Source organism: Gopherus evgoodei, chromosome 4 (genome assembly GCF_007399415.2).
Source record: "Gopherus evgoodei ecotype Sinaloan lineage chromosome 4, rGopEvg1_v1.p, whole genome shotgun sequence".
Taxonomy (NCBI): Eukaryota; Metazoa; Chordata; order Testudines; family Testudinidae; genus Gopherus; species Gopherus evgoodei.
In genome coordinates this window covers 143,023,646-143,038,964 of record NC_044325.1, presented here as the reverse complement: position 1 = coordinate 143,038,964, position 15,319 = coordinate 143,023,646, and the positions used below count along the sequence as shown (strand labels likewise).

The 15,319-nt window shown below is 47.7% G+C and overlaps 1 protein-coding gene across 1 annotated transcript in view; it reads left to right on the top strand.

The window, feature by feature from the left end:
- Positions 1-15,319, top strand: part of SLC26A9 (solute carrier family 26 member 9) — a 46,859-nt gene that overhangs the window by 5,369 nt on the left and 26,171 nt on the right. The window contains exons 2-7 of the mRNA XM_030561601.1: positions 7,889-8,031; positions 10,511-10,650; positions 11,222-11,332; positions 11,655-11,830; positions 12,812-12,976; positions 14,521-14,673. Coding sequence (XP_030417461.1) covers positions 7,907-8,031; positions 10,511-10,650; positions 11,222-11,332; positions 11,655-11,830; positions 12,812-12,976; positions 14,521-14,673 — 870 coding nt within the window. The 5' untranslated portion in view covers positions 7,889-7,906. The remainder of the gene's footprint in view (positions 1-7,888; positions 8,032-10,510; positions 10,651-11,221; positions 11,333-11,654; positions 11,831-12,811; positions 12,977-14,520; positions 14,674-15,319) is intronic.

The following is a 15,319-nucleotide window of genomic DNA, read 5'->3' as shown; positions in this document are numbered from 1 at the left end:
ACATAATGGGCCAAATTCCTCTTTGTGAAGCTCCATTGGAGACCCTTCACTTACTCCAGGAGTGAATCTGGCCCTATTTTAAACAAGATACAGTCCAACTGCTCTCAGAGAAAGTCAAGTTCCCACCCAGTTTTGCTAGTTTTAACTCACGCGCCCTGGATCTGAAGTTTCCTTCTTTCTCCAACACTGTCAGCACCAAACAGTTGTTTTGTGCTGTCGGATCCTATCAACACTGAGCAGAAACTTCAATGTGACTTTCTCTCCCCAGACACAGCTATCAACAGTGCCGGGACAAGCGATAAGGGGTTGCCATTTGTGGCAGTGAAGCGGGTGCTAGGAGAAAAACCTGTGCTTGGCACACCTGGAGTGGTCTGAAACTGGCAGAACACGAGTTAACCAGTCAGGAGCTCACAGGGCACCCTGCAACATTGCAACTCAGCTGATACTTTGTGCTTGTCTGACCTCATGGAACAATTTATTTTGCCTGTTCCATATCCTTGCTGTGAAACAGTTCTGCTTCAATTCTGTGTGTGCTCAGAATTGTATGCCCTGGTTTAAGGATTTGGAGCATTCCTTTATTTTTCACTCTCTAGACCCAGATTACCATGTGCTCGTCACTTATAATCAAGGCCATATTTCCCACTGCACTGCACTTAGCACCCTGCAACACCCTCTGAAACACTGACGGGCCTTGCTTCTCAAAAGAGTTCCTCACTCAAGGTGTTTCCACCATACAGAGACTCCTGGGAATCTGGCCACTTGTTTTGGTGCCTAAACAGAAACTGAGTTCTTTGGAGAATCTGGCCCCGAGTTAAAAAAATGATGGATGGCAGCACAGCATTTTACTGGCTTTGGGATCCTGTCACCGTAGATAACTTGCATTGTCTCTGGTCAGCGTTTTGCTGCTGTGACGAAGGCAAAACGCTATCTTGAGTATGTCTCCACCTGTTCACCTCCGTGTTTCTGCTTCACCACCACGACAGCTGGCTTACCCTTTCGTTCACTGCAACATCAGGTGACTCCTGCTCTTTACTTCTGAAATCTCAAAGGTTTAGCCTGCTGTTTGATCTAGGGCAAGGCCATTGATAAGCCAGCTCAAGAACTTGACTCTCTCCGAGAGGCTGACATCATCGGCCTGTTTGTTCAAGATGAATTTAATCATGAGAATATTTCCCTCCCCTCCACACTTGCTGTGTTTATTATTTTTTTCACATTTGCCAGCACTTTTGCTCAGCGGCAAGACTTCACTAAAGAGCTGTGGTATAGTCAGCAGATTCAGTCCCTCTGATGGCATGACAGGCACACTCCTCAGAGAGCAATGGGATTGAGAAATAAAGCTTCACACACCTGAAACTTAGGCCAGGGTCATTGGAGTTTGTGATCTTTTGCTGAGACTTGATTTGGATTTTAGAATGAGCCATGGGGGACTAAGAATCTGGAGAAAGCCCGGGTGGGGGTGACTTGTGGAATCTGGAGTGAAGCCAGGAGTAACTCTGTATCCAAAACAAGCTGTAGGGGACTGAGAATTTTGGAGTGAACCTGGGGTGGGAGGGAGAACTGGAAATCTGGAGGGATGGGGCTCCTGAAGTGAGCCTAGATGAGCTGGCAATCTGGACCAAGTCCAGTGGGGAGTGACTGTGAATCTCGAGTGAGTCTGGAGTGACTGGGCTTCCAGAATGAGCTATGGGGAGCTGGGAATCTGGAGCAAGTCCAGGGGTGTGGGGATTAAAGAATCTAGAATGAGCCTGGAGGGAATGAACTTGAAATTTGGGTCCAGCCTGGGGCTGTGTTTAGGGTGAGCCTGAGCAAAGTCTCAAATGACCCTGTCTTCATAATGGAAAAAACAAGAAAGGGATTGCCAGTCGAAGTGCTGACACCTAGAGGGTTCTGAACCCAGTGACCAATGATGCAGGAAGGGAAGGTCTCCTTGCACATGGTCAGACCACTGCTGCCTCACTCCTTGCCCTGTCATGTAAGCCAGGCAGGGGCAGTTTGAATAGAGACCTATCGAGTGTCAGGAGAAAATGGTCTTGGTCATGCAGTAAGTGACACTCCTCTGAGTCAGCACTGACCCACTCCCGAGACTGGTATTAGAGAGCCCAGCGCTGTTGGAGGTGCTGTATTTTGGATGATGGGTGCAACCTAGGTCTGGCTCCATGTGATCATTAGTGTTTTTGTGGCTCATGTCACTGTATGAGAGTTGTCCACCTCAGGTCCCTGGCCAAATTTCCATTAGCACCATCATGCTGCCGACCTATATTCCCCCAGCCATTTCAGCTGCCTGCATTATCCCTTGCTTCCTGCCCCAGACATCTGTGCTATGTTACTGCACATTGTTCAAATCTTCCAGATTCCACCTCAGAGGTGGTTACCTCTCAGCTAACAGTGACATCATTCCTCTGGGCATACACTTCTGGGTGTAATCCTGGCTCCAGCAGGGCCAGGATTTCACCCGGGATGTTTAGGACCTGATCCTGAGCAGTGCTGAGCCTGAGGGGCAAGGCTATAGGAGCTGAGCATGCTTGGCACCTCTCTGGCTCAGTCCTCTGCTGTGTAACACACTTGGGATGATATTTTCAGACTTGACCAGGCAGGTGACACCATTGCCAGGTATTTAGAAGGTGCATCTGCACAGTAGCTCTATTGCTGTGGTATCAGCCATTGGTCTCCATTAACGTCCCTCTCTATCAGAATGGAAAATGCTTTGGGAGCTAGTATAGATGGGAGCAAGCCATGGTCGATACTCATTCCAGGCAATCTATTAGGCTCCTGGTTTTACCAGATGCTTGTCCCACAATACTCAGTATGGGTTGGGCCAGAAGTGTCCAGAGAAAGAAAGAGTTAAGCCATTGCAAAAACCTCAACTGCACTCAATAATCTTCCTGCCTGGGGTGAAATATTTCAAAGAAAGCTGGCCTGCCTGGAAGCTGCTGTCTGACTCAAATTGTCTAGTACCATCTGCACCTCTAGCTCTGTTCTAATGAGCGTGAACCTTTGTTTTTGGCGAAAGCCTGGAGGGAAAGCACAGTTTAGGAGGCTGGGACAGCAGATTCCCATAGGAGTGTGTGACTGCTCTGTACAAAGCTATAGCCTGCAGCCGTTGGGCTAAGATCTCATCAGCTCTCAAGGTTGGACTTGGAGACCTCTCAAGATATATCTATGCTGTAATCAGAGGTGTGATTGCAGCACATGGAGACATACCTGAGTGTCAGGATCCCAACAAGGACAATCAGGCCAAGGGTCAGAGTAGGGTCAAATCTGAGGCTGGGAGTAGCAGAGGACTTTTATAGTCAGGTTCCAGGCCAGGGGAGATACCAAGGATCAGAGTCCAAGAATCAGAGTCCAAGTCAGAAGGCAAAGTGAAAATCGAACCAAGGTCAAAGCCAGGATTTGCACAGGGAGCAAGGATGGTCATGGCAGTCACAGATGTCACAGATGTTCTTTGGGTTTATATCGAGTGGGGAGCCAATGATGAGCCCTGGGGCTGCTGCCAGTCAGACCCCTTGATGCAGGACTTTCCATGGGCTATGTTCATAGCAGGTCATGGGCAGTGGGGTGCAAGCTAGTTACCGCTGCTACTGGGTGGCAGCCTGCTGCTGTCAGCTGCCTAGTAGTTCTATAGGGTCTGAGTTCTGGATCTGTGAAGTCATACCCTGAGCTAGCTTTAATCTAGCTAGTTCGGGTACCACTAACAGTGAAACCCTCCCCGTTTAGACTAGGAAGCCTGCCTAAACTGGGAGGGCTTCATTGCCATGCCTTGCTTACTACTGTTGTTCCAGCTAGCTAGATCAAAGCTTTCTTTGGTATGTCTCCACATGCTGCAATCTCACCTCTGATTACAGGGTAGACACATACGCCAAAGGGAAACCACTCTTTCCCCTGAGTCACTACTGAGCCAGGGTCTGGGAATGAGGCTATGCTGCTGGGATTCCATCATTCAAATAATGGAAGACCACAGTCCTAGCCTCACGTAGACCCGGTCTATGCTAGACATGTTTGCTAGTAGTAATGGCAGATGGGGTGTGATCTCTTTTATGACATTCTGATACCAGCAAATGCCCTGGTGTAGATGCAGTTGGACTGGCAAAAGAAGTCCTTTTGCCAGTATATCTGATTTCATTTGACAACTGTTATAAGTTATCCTGGCAGAAGAGCTCTTTTTCTGGTATAAACTGTGTCTATGCTAGGAAGATTTGCCAGGATAGCCATACTGATATAGCTGTACCAGCAAACTCTTTCTAGTGTAGACAAGGTCCTAGTCACTAAAGATCCCTTTGGGCTGTTCTCAAGAGATGGGGCGTTGCTGGTTGTTCTCTGTCCACATTTTGAGGGTGGTAATTAATGTTTTGCCTCCGTAAGATCATCCCATGTGTTCAGTTGGTTATAGTATCCTCCACTTCCCATCCCAAACTGGTGTGTTGTACTGATGTGCTCTCCTGAACAGGTGCCATCTTCTGCCCTGCATTTCAGTGGTGCATGGCGCAATCCTCATATACAGCCTCTAAAGCACCTTGCAGTTTATAATGATTCCTTTTTCCTGACTAGCTTTTGCCCCAGGCCATGTGCCTTGTGTTCAGGTATTTTAGGAACAGTGTTTCTCCAGATCTATGGCCTGGATGTCACATTGTTTTTATCCACCTCAAGACATGCCCAGACAGAGAGATTTTTCTCCTAGCATGTCAGACAGCAAGCCCAGGCCTACTGCCCTCATTCACGCAAATGGTTCCTTTTTGGCAGTCACACAAGATAATCCAGTTCCATTCTGAATCTGGACTGGGCTACAATGCAGAAAATACACAGAAAGTGCAAAGAGCCAAATTCATCCACTGATTTCAGTGGGCTGCCCCGGGGATGAATTAGGCCCAAAACATTTAATGTTAATGGCATCACTCCCAGACCGAGGGTCTGTCTACAGCGCAATTCAAGGTATGATTGCAGCTCAACAGGGCCACCTAGAGGATTCAGGGCACCTGGGGCAAAGCAATTTCAGGGACCTTTCCATAAAAAAAGTTGCAATATTATAGAATACCATATTCTCGTGGGGGCCCCTATGAGGCCTGGGGCAAACTGCCCCTCAGAATCCCCGACCCATCCTGCTCCTTGTCCCCTGACCATCCCCCCAAGACCCTCCCAACCACCACCCTGGGACACCACCCCCCACCAACCCTCCCTGCTCCCTGTCCCCTGACTGCTCCGACCCCCATCCAACCACCCACCAAGTCCTGACAGACCCCCAGAATGCCTACTATCCAACCCCCCATTCCCCCACCCCTGATTACGCCCCCCCAGAACCTCTGCCCCCTCCATGTCCCCTGACTGTCTCCGGGACTCCCTGTCTCTTATCCAACCCCCGCACCCCAGCCCCGGCCCCAGCCCCCTTATCATGCCGCTTACCCCTGCCTCCCCCCTCTCCCAGAGCCTCAGCGTGCCATGTTCAGGAGCGGCCCTGGACAGCACTGCAGCGGCATGGCTCCGCAGCCCCGCGCCCTTACCAGGCAGCTCTGAGTGGGAGGAGCTCAGGCCCCACCCGAGCCACGCCACTTTAGCTGTATCCAGGGCCACTCCTGGATGCGGCATGCTGAGGTGCCGGATGATGGGGGAAGGTGGAGGTGGGGGGGAGCCTCCGACATTCTCGTGGGGGCCCCTGCAGGGCCTGGGGCCTAGGGCAAAATGCTCCATTTGCCCCCCTCTCTGGGCAGCCCTGCAGCTCAATAGACATACGAGGGTTAGCTGTATCTGTGCTGGCGTGGCTGAAAATTAGCAGCGTAGATGTGGCGGCACAAGATTCAGAGAAGGCTAGCAATGCGAGTGCAAGCCCAGGTTGCCCGGCATATTTGTATGCCTGCTGCCATGTTTACACGCTAATTTAGTTAAAGCTAGAGCAGGTATGTCTAACCAAGCTGCAATCAGGCCTCAGATTGCAGTGTTGACAATATACTCGATGCAGCCAGCACATAGCTTTTCCTCTGGAAACCTTTATTCCTTCTCTCTGACCACCCGCTTCTCCCAGGCTTTGTCAGAGGATGGGCTCAATGTCACATAGGCCTTTGTCTACATGGGGAAATTGACTGGAAGAGCTATTGCAGCAGTTCCTTATTGTCTGCATGACCCTGTTTTCAGATGCTTTGCTTCCTGTCACCCCCAACAGCATGGAAGATGCCATTCTGGAGCAAAAAAATGGCATCCTCTGGGCAGCGTGACCTTACATGCACCATATGTGTGAGGTTCTGCTGTGCAGAGCAAAATGGTGTCCTCCACACACAAGGATATCCGTGACTGCATTCATTGGTTGCATGACCCCACTAGGTGTCACGACCTATAGTATGAGAACCCCAGAGCTATTTCTATCATTGCACTATTCTGGAATTGAGTGATTTTTATCTGGAACCAAGTATTCATATAGGGAGCTATTCTGGAATAGTTTATTCCACTATAGACATTCTGTTCAATTTCCCCATGCAAACAAGGCCTTAATCCTAGTTTACACTGGACGCTCTGGATATTCCTGGGCCAAGTAGAAAACAATTTTGAGACAGACATAAGGAGAATTTGTTATTCAAGTACTCCCAGAATTTTGGATGTAAAATGGCACCTGGTTCTAAACTAAAACGCAGCCAATGCAATACCCAAAACCACTTTGGATTTAGCTGTCACACAGATGGGTCAACTCCAGAATCTTCTATTTGATTTCCTCTAAAATTTAGAGTTCTGGTAAAACAAGATCTGGATAAAAACCTACTCTGGTTTTGGTTCGGTAAGGCCAAAATATCCACTGACAAGGTTTTGCACAATGAAAACCTGACCCTATTATGCCCAGTCTCTTGAAACAAAGGTCCGGGCCTAAATCTACGTAGCTCCATTGACATGAATGGAACTATAGACGAGATTCTGCCGAATTCACATCTTTCAGCAATGTGCATTTCATTTCTTGAGAACTATTCCCTGAAATCCCAGCTTCTTTCCCGTCCTTGACGTGTGTGATGGGCAATGACATACTTAAATAAATGCCAGACAAAAATAATTATTCACATCCCTGTTTCAAATTTATGCATTCCCCCTCCCCACCCTCAGACTCATCAGCTCATAATGGTTCTCCCCTCTCCTCTGATGGCTTTGTTTATACTAAAGTGAACCATGGGGAGTTTATTATCTTCCACTGCTGACACCTAGATATTGCACAGGACTGGTCAAACAGGACCGTTTTGCATCATTATCATTCAAATAGGTCAGCAACTGTTACATCTCTGTGTGAGAGAAAATTGTTCCCAGCTTCTGACAGGAATCAAATATTAGCCCACAGCTCTGAGCAGGACAGAATAGCAACTCTAAATGCAAATATGAAACACTAAAGGTGTTATGTTTGTAGATGAATTAATGAGGCACTGTAGCTGGAACCTCTTGGTTAAAAGCTACCCTGTACTCATAATGTTAATATATCCCACTGCACAGCGCTTCACAGACATGCTAATTAATCCTTTCAGCAGTGCTGTGACGTATCGTTAACCTCATTTTATGCATGGTGAAACTGAGGCATGGAAAAATCAGGTGACTTTCCCAAGCCCAAACAGTAAGTCATTGACAGAGCCAAGATTAGAACTGTACTTCCTGACATCTAGTCCTGTGCACATTCCTTTAGACCAAATTGCCTCACTTATGAGTTTGTCTCAGAGGTGGTGACCCAGCTTGGAAACAGACAATCCCTTGCCCCAGAAGCCTGCTTGTGAAAGGGAAAGAAGTCATTTAGGAGACAGAATACTCCAGAGGAAATCCTAAATGCCTGGATGAAGGAGGCTAGACCAAGTCTCTCTTTTTCTTCTCCTATAACTTCACTTGGTGGCCAGCTCTGCTCACGTTGATTCCTGTCTTTTCCTTTGTCTTATCTCGGAAGGATTTGAAGGACACAGAGATGAACCAAGCCCGACCTCGCTATGTCGTCGACCGGGCTGCGTATTCTGTCAACTTCTTCGATGAAGAATTTGAGAAGAAAAAGAGAAGTTACCCGCTTGGGGAAAAAGTCAAGAACCTTTTCAGGTAATGTGGAATGCTACTGAGTCTCCTTTGGAGCATGTTGCCTGGTCAGATTTGGCTCAGCAGTGTGGTGTTTGGGGGCGTGGAGAGAAGAGGAGGAGAGAATGTGAACCCTAAGATCAATACATTTGCTTTTTAAAAAATTCCAGGGGAAACATTTTAAAGCAAATAAATAGTCTCCTGTGGCATTTTACAACCCAGGCATTGCAGCATAGGGGAAGCAATGACAACCTGTTAGTAATTTTCTAGTCAGTTTCACAATTAGTAGAGAGATTTTTCAAAGGCACAAAGGGTGGTAGGCAACCAACTGCCGCTGAAGCAGTCCACGACTCCGGAGGTTTGATTCACACACACACAAAGGCTCTGTCATGCAGCTCTGGCTGCATAAAAGAACCTTGAAATAATCAGAAATGGCCCCTTGAAAATATCCCCACGTATCTGGGGACTCCTCAACTGCCATAGACCTAGTGTAAGGGCTCTGCATCTGCCCTGTTATCAGCTCCCATCATAGGGAGTGAATCAGGGGCAAGACAGGAGTGCACTGCATTATGGCTAGTCCTTGCTTCCCAGGGTCTAGCATAGGCCAGCTGCTTTCACTTACATTGGGTGCAGGGCCCTGCCTCAGAATACAGGGAGTGCAAAATTGGCTTAAAGCCACTTTAACACTCCTCCAACATGTATAGAGTCCTGGCCCTGGCCCCAGGACAGCAATGGACTAACTGAGAGTCAGGCCCTGCAAGCTAATAGCTAACTGAGCACAGATATTTGGAGTGGAAAGATTTCTGTACTCTGAAATCATGACGGACGGCTGTTTGAGGTGCTCCCTGGGCTTTGGGTAGGTGAAGCCATAGGCTGGCAAGCCTTTGTTAAACTCGACACATTGATGCCTCAGAGGCTGTGGCTGTTCTCATGTTGACTTTAGATTTGGGTGGTATCCAGGTGCTTTTTAAGTGGAGTGAGTTTTTCAATAAGCCCCAGGAATAACTGCTCTCTATCTCACTTCGCTGAAGTAAGGAACAGCACCACCCCAGGGAGAAAATGCAATCACAGCTGCTGGAGATTAATATATCTGGGATAAGCAGAGCTGAGTAATGAATATATATTTGATTGGGTTTGCAGTGTAATTGAAAGGTAAAAGGAGTTTATGGTTTTCACTTCAAATGAATCAGTCTGCAGTGTGCCATGACACCAGAAATGAAGGCAGCCTGGCTGTGCTCAGAAGAATGCTTTTACTTTGCATTTGTATAGAAAACATCTTTCATCCAAGTATCTCAATGGGTTTGCAGACATTAGCTGAGGAAGGCTGTACATGTATTGTTAGATCCATAGGACTGATAGGTAAGCTGAGGTTCACTGACATGCTTAAAGCCTTATAATGAGTCAGTGGCAGAAAGGAGAACAGAACCTAGAGAAACCTGCATAGAGAAACCCTGCAAGTCCTATGTTCTAATCACTGAAGAAAGATACTGCCTGAGATCCCTGAACAGTTCAGAAGATGTAGATGTAAGATCTTACTTAAATTTCAATAGCAGATATATGTCTAAATCCCGGTAATTGCTTTGGAAACGTCACCTGCTCTTTCTAAAATATAAACCCTGTCCAACCATGCATTCTAGGGTAATATACAAATCCTAGAGATCCACTTCCCTCTTCCTGCACCTGTGACGTTCAGCCTATGCTAATAATTGGGGCAGCTTCTGAGGAATATCTGTCTGTCCCTGTGTTTTCACAAGACCCTGTGTTTGATCAAATGATTTATTCAGGAATGTTTAATTAGTTTATGTGACTTCTACAGTCTGTTTCCAATACTTGTTTGTTGGTTAGGTTTAAGGATGTGATCAATAAAGCTGCAAATTTGTTCTTTTTCAACTGAGTCTTAAAATGTATTGGTCCAAGGCTTATGGTAATCTAGGATCAGAGCTGGGGCAAACCAGAAGTAGTTTAGATTTTGCCAAACCTCACTGGTTGGCTTTTGATTTTGCAAGATCAGAACTGCAGTCAGAAAGTGGGGCAGATCCAGATCCTGTGTTATCTGAACCTCCAAAGCTTTGGAGAGGGGCTGATCTGGATTATGTTTCCCGTTTTGGTGTATTGCTGTGTGAAGCAGAATTGAACACAGTTTTGATCCAGGTAGTATTTGCTCCAAAGTTTGACGATGGGTTAGATAAATGGTTCTGACCCATCCCCACCTGGGACACGGCAATATAGCAGCTAAGAGTAAAAGGCCTGGTACATCTTTGCGCTGCTCCTCGTGTCAACACCTGTTCCAGTGTGAAGCATGTGCAGAACATTGCCACATCAGCCTGGTGATGCTTCATACCCAGGTTGGCTTTGTGTCTACTCCGGTCTAATGTAAATGGCTTTCTAAGGCAAGAGGCAATGAAAATCAGGACCATTGTCCTTTGCATAGGAAACCTCATAGGGAAGGGAAATGCTTCTTATCAGGACCCTCCTGCCTTACTTGTGTTAATTTCCTCTCTAGATGTTCATCATCCAGGTTCAAAGTCATCATCTACAGTCTGTTTCCAATACTCGTCTGGCTCCCCAAATATAAATTTAAAGAATACCTTGTGCCCGATGTTCTCGGGGGAATCAGTGCGGGGACAATACAAGTGCCACAAGGTGAGACCAGGTTTCCTTTCCCTAGTGGGGGTTAGGAAGTCACTTCCCCCCCTTGAGCAGCTGTCAGGAGAGAACATTCCCACCTTACTCCAATTAAAGTTCGGACATGCTGTCAATGGATGATTTTATCCCCTTCCTGGGGTTGGCTTTATTAGTAACAACAGAACATACAACCTCAGCCAAAACTTTCTCCTCAAAGCTGGCTCTGCCCCTAGTTCCCTCTCACCAGAGGGTCACATCTCATAGCCTGGGAGAGTTAACAAGCTGCACTTACCACAAAGACCCAGCAGAACGGACTCAGCAGCTTTGTGCCGATTTTTAACTTTCGCTAACAGGATGAGTCACTCCTAGAAGAGCCCTGCGTCCCTATGAAGCCTCATAGGTCCTGCTGCCTTGGTACAGTAGCCCACTCCATAAATGTCCATGATGGGCTTTCTTGCACTTAGTACATTGTCAAAGACAGGCTGCAGAACTAGCTGGGCCACTGTTCCGTGCCAGTAAGGGAATTCCCAGGGACCACAGCTGCAGCTGAGATGGAAGATCTGAAGTCAATTTCACTTGTATTTTTCAGGGATGGCCTTTGCGCTGCTTGCCAGTCTGCCTCCCGTCAATGGACTCTATTCCTCCTTCTTCCCTTTGATACCCTACTTCATCCTAGGTGGCGTCCACCAGATGGTCCCAGGTAAGTTCCCCTTTCTAGTTCTGAGATTTGAATGTCTGTACATTCCAATTACGTTCATTGCCTGAGGGCACCTCCTCCAGCTGTACCATATCTCCTGATAGGGCACTGTTTTACCAAGCCTGTTCTCTGGTGCATTAATCAAGGTCCTGGATCCCTGGTGCCTGCTGTATAGCATTGCGCCATGAACTGATAAACCACTGCCATGTTCTGCTACAGAAGTGGCTGCATTGCAATGGCAGGTGATTCCCAATCTACATTAATGCTTTTCAGGACAGGATGCTTCGTATACATGCAAGTCACCTGTTACTGTTTTGTCTTGCAGGCACATTTGCTGTCATCAGCATTATTGTTGGGAGTGTCTGCCATGATCTGGCTCCTGAATCCGATTTCCAATACTTTAACCATACCACCAATGAGATAAACATCAACAACACAGCTATGGAGGCAGCCAGACTGGAGATCTCTGCCACATTAGCCTGTCTGACAGCCATCATACAAGTAAGGACATCTCCGCGCTAAAGCTGCAGTAGTGTCCACTGCCTGAGCTAAGCTTAACCCTTCCCCTTGTATGAAGCTGAACAGCGACTGGTTATGCAGGACAACTGCAGTGGGATTTTGTCATTTGTACACCCTCGAGGAAGGGGATGGCAGTGCCAGCAGGTGCAACAATTGGGACTGTTTCCAAGTAGGTGATACCTGGAGACAAAGGGTTTGGAAGGTCCTGTGGTCCTGGCTCCCACTTCAGAAACACTGGACCTCAGACACTATCGTAATTCCTAAACTATAATAGGGATCTGGATAGAGGGACCCATCCTATATTAAAGTTTCTGAACAAAGAAGAGGCACGTTGAGGTCTCTGTTCTTCTTTTATGAGTAGCAGCTCATAGCAACTGTAGGTATATTTTTACTCCAAAGACACTTTGCATGGGAGCACATCAGGTGGTAGAAAATGAAGCATGTGGCAATGCCCATAGAAGTCATGGCGTATGCTAGACACGGCATATGCCAGACATGGCATGTGCTAGGCAGGGTGTGAACTAGACACATAGTCTGTATTTCCACTGCCTGTGTTCAGAGCGGGCGTCTGGCTCATGGTGCAGGGCTACGGGGTGGACACAGTTGCCAAGGTGGTGCAAAGTTTACCCTGTGCACTCTCCCAATCCTGTGAGCAGAGCTGGTTAGAGCAATTGCCAGGTGAAAGTAGTGGCCCCAACGGAACAAAATGGCATCCCAGCCATACTCCCCTAGCCTCTGTATTGGTTCTTTGCCACCAGAGAATGCTCCCAGCCTGGCATGACTCTCCCATGGCTACTTATGTTGGCTCAGTGCCCAGCGCCAAATGGCTGCCCCACACTGCAGGGGCCAGCCTGTCACATGCAGCAGCTCTCCGTTAATGAGTTCTATGATGGCCCCCTGGGACGGGGTCTGGGTTGTTTCTGGTATGTTTTCACTGTGATGCATGTGTCCGTCCATCCTTAGATCTGTCTGGGATTCGTGCAGTTTGGCTTCGTTGCCATCTACCTCTCAGAATCCTTCATCCGGGGCTTCATGACTGCAGCAGGGCTCCAGATCCTTATCTCGGTGCTCAAATATGTCTTTGGCTTGACAATCCCGGCCTACACTGGGCCCTTGGCCATCGTCTATGTAAGTGAGCTCGCTGGGGTAGGGACCTTCTCCCCACACCTCGGTCCAGGGGCTAGCATGCTGCAGACACTGTGTCAGCAAATACATGGGGACATTATTTAATGAATCCGAAATCAAATGAGCAGAGGGCTGTGACGGTGCAAGCACATGGCAGTCTGCTCCATTCCCAACACTCCCAGCTTGTACCCAGGCTCCTTTGTGCTGCTAATGTAATAAATAAAACCACAATCAGACCTGAGCCCTGATTGTTTTTAATTATTAACATTGATGGGTTTTGAGGGAGTTTTGGAAGGAATATTAGCCTCCTGCTTCAGGGCAAGAGACAGCCTCTAGCTATTAGGAGTCAGGGGGAAACTACTCGAGGCTGCAGCTTATCCCATAAATATGACCTCTTGCGCCTTCCTCTGATCCATCTGGTACTGGCCACTGTCAGAGATGGGACACTGAATTAAATGGTCCCCTGGTTCTGGTCCAGCTTGGCGGTAACTCTGAGGCAAGGTTCGGTTCATTGAAGGTGACACTGCTGGATTGACCTTAGCCCTGTTTAGGTTTGAAATCACAGAATCAGATGAGTCAGCAGGGAGTTGAGCACGTCAGAGCGTCCCTGGGGCCAATGCAGGAAAATCTAAACCTACAATCTCTAGAGACGCCTCCATGATTTTTAATATTCCAATGAACGCAGATATTCTGTCTGGATTTAAACATTTCCCAGCATTCTTTGCAAGTCAGGCGCTGCAGCACTGGGGAAGTGGATGAGAATTAGGGACTAGGGAAAAAAAAGAGAGCCATATGGAGTTGATCCACATTTCATCCGCCTCTGACTGATGTATGGCAATGGAGTGACAGTGGCATAAGACTGGTATGAGAGGGGAATCGGCCCTAGTGAATCTATTTTCACTGTCCCAGATGATGAAACAACACAAAAAAGGATGCAGTCAGCACTAACGATGGAAAATAAATGAGCGTTTTTTTCAAATGCTTTGAGTTTCAATAATCAAATATGTCATTGGGGCATGGTAAGGGCACTGAATGTTTTTAAATATATAGGCCCAGATCCTCAATAGCTATGAATGGGGTAGCTGCACAGAAGTCAGTGGAGATGTGCTTTACGCGAACTTGAGGAGATGGCCCTGCCCCTCTCTGGGGCTGATCCATAGTCCTTTCCATTGACTTCAGTGGCTTCTATGCACCTGGAAGTTTGGCTGCGTAACTGAAGTAGCCAGACACAGAAGCAGGCTGTCTTGGGATTTCTGGTGCTTTTTTCATTCCCCAGTGCTGTTTCATATGCTCAGAGCAGGGGTGCTGGAACGGTTTGTGTAGTCGGGGGGCTGAGAGCCATTGAACCAAACTGTAAACCTTGGATATGATGGAAATCACTTCAAGTCAGAGGCACCCCCAGCACCTCTAGTTCCAGCACCTGTGGCTCAGAGATGTCCATGGGGAGGCCAGAGTGGGCTGGGGGTGAGTTCTCTGCTTTGCCCACTGGAATTCCAGGTAGCCCTTCTCAACATTTTGCTAACTGCTGTCTCTTCTCCTCCCTCTAGACATTTATTGATATTTGCAAAAATCTCCCCAAGACCAACGTGGCCTCCTTGATCTTCGCCCTGATCAGCACTGTGCTCCTGATTATTGTGAAAGAGCTCAACATGAAATACATGAAGAAGATCCGGGTGCCCATCCCCATGGAGATCATCATAGTAAGTGACGCCTGAGCTCTGTCATCCTCTGTCCACTAGAGAGGAAACAAGCTTTCCCTGAAAGAGCCTTTTCCCCTCATCTCTTCCCAGCCTTTGCAGAAAGGTGGGTTTCTAAGACATGGTCGTTTACACCAGGACAGAGTTAGCGTAGAGCACTACACTTCTGATACGGTTGCATTTTACACCCTGCACTCACTTTGCCCAGGTGCACAATGCAAGGGTGATGGAACATCAGGGCCACTGAGTTTGGCTTCAGTTTCAGAAATGAAGCAGCTCCCAAACCTCCGAGAGAAGCTGCTAACCCCGCTGAATTTCATGTCAGAACTACGGTTGGGCCTGAGTCAGAACATTTGGCTCAGGGACCCCCAAATCCCAGGTGTGTGTGTAACGGATTCAGTTACCCCATTGTGGTTCATCTCTAATTGAAATCATGACAAACTATATATCTCCCCAGCCTCTACAGAGCCACAGCGGGCTAGGTTCATATCTGCAGAGTACTTGCCAGCCACACTTCTGCTGTGATCTCTCTCTAAACCATATACAGGATAAGTCTTCCCTCAGAGCATGTGTAGAATGGCCACAAGCTTCCATGGGGGATGGAGTGTAACTGAGATTTTAGGACAGGAAACTAGGGGTCAGGAACTTT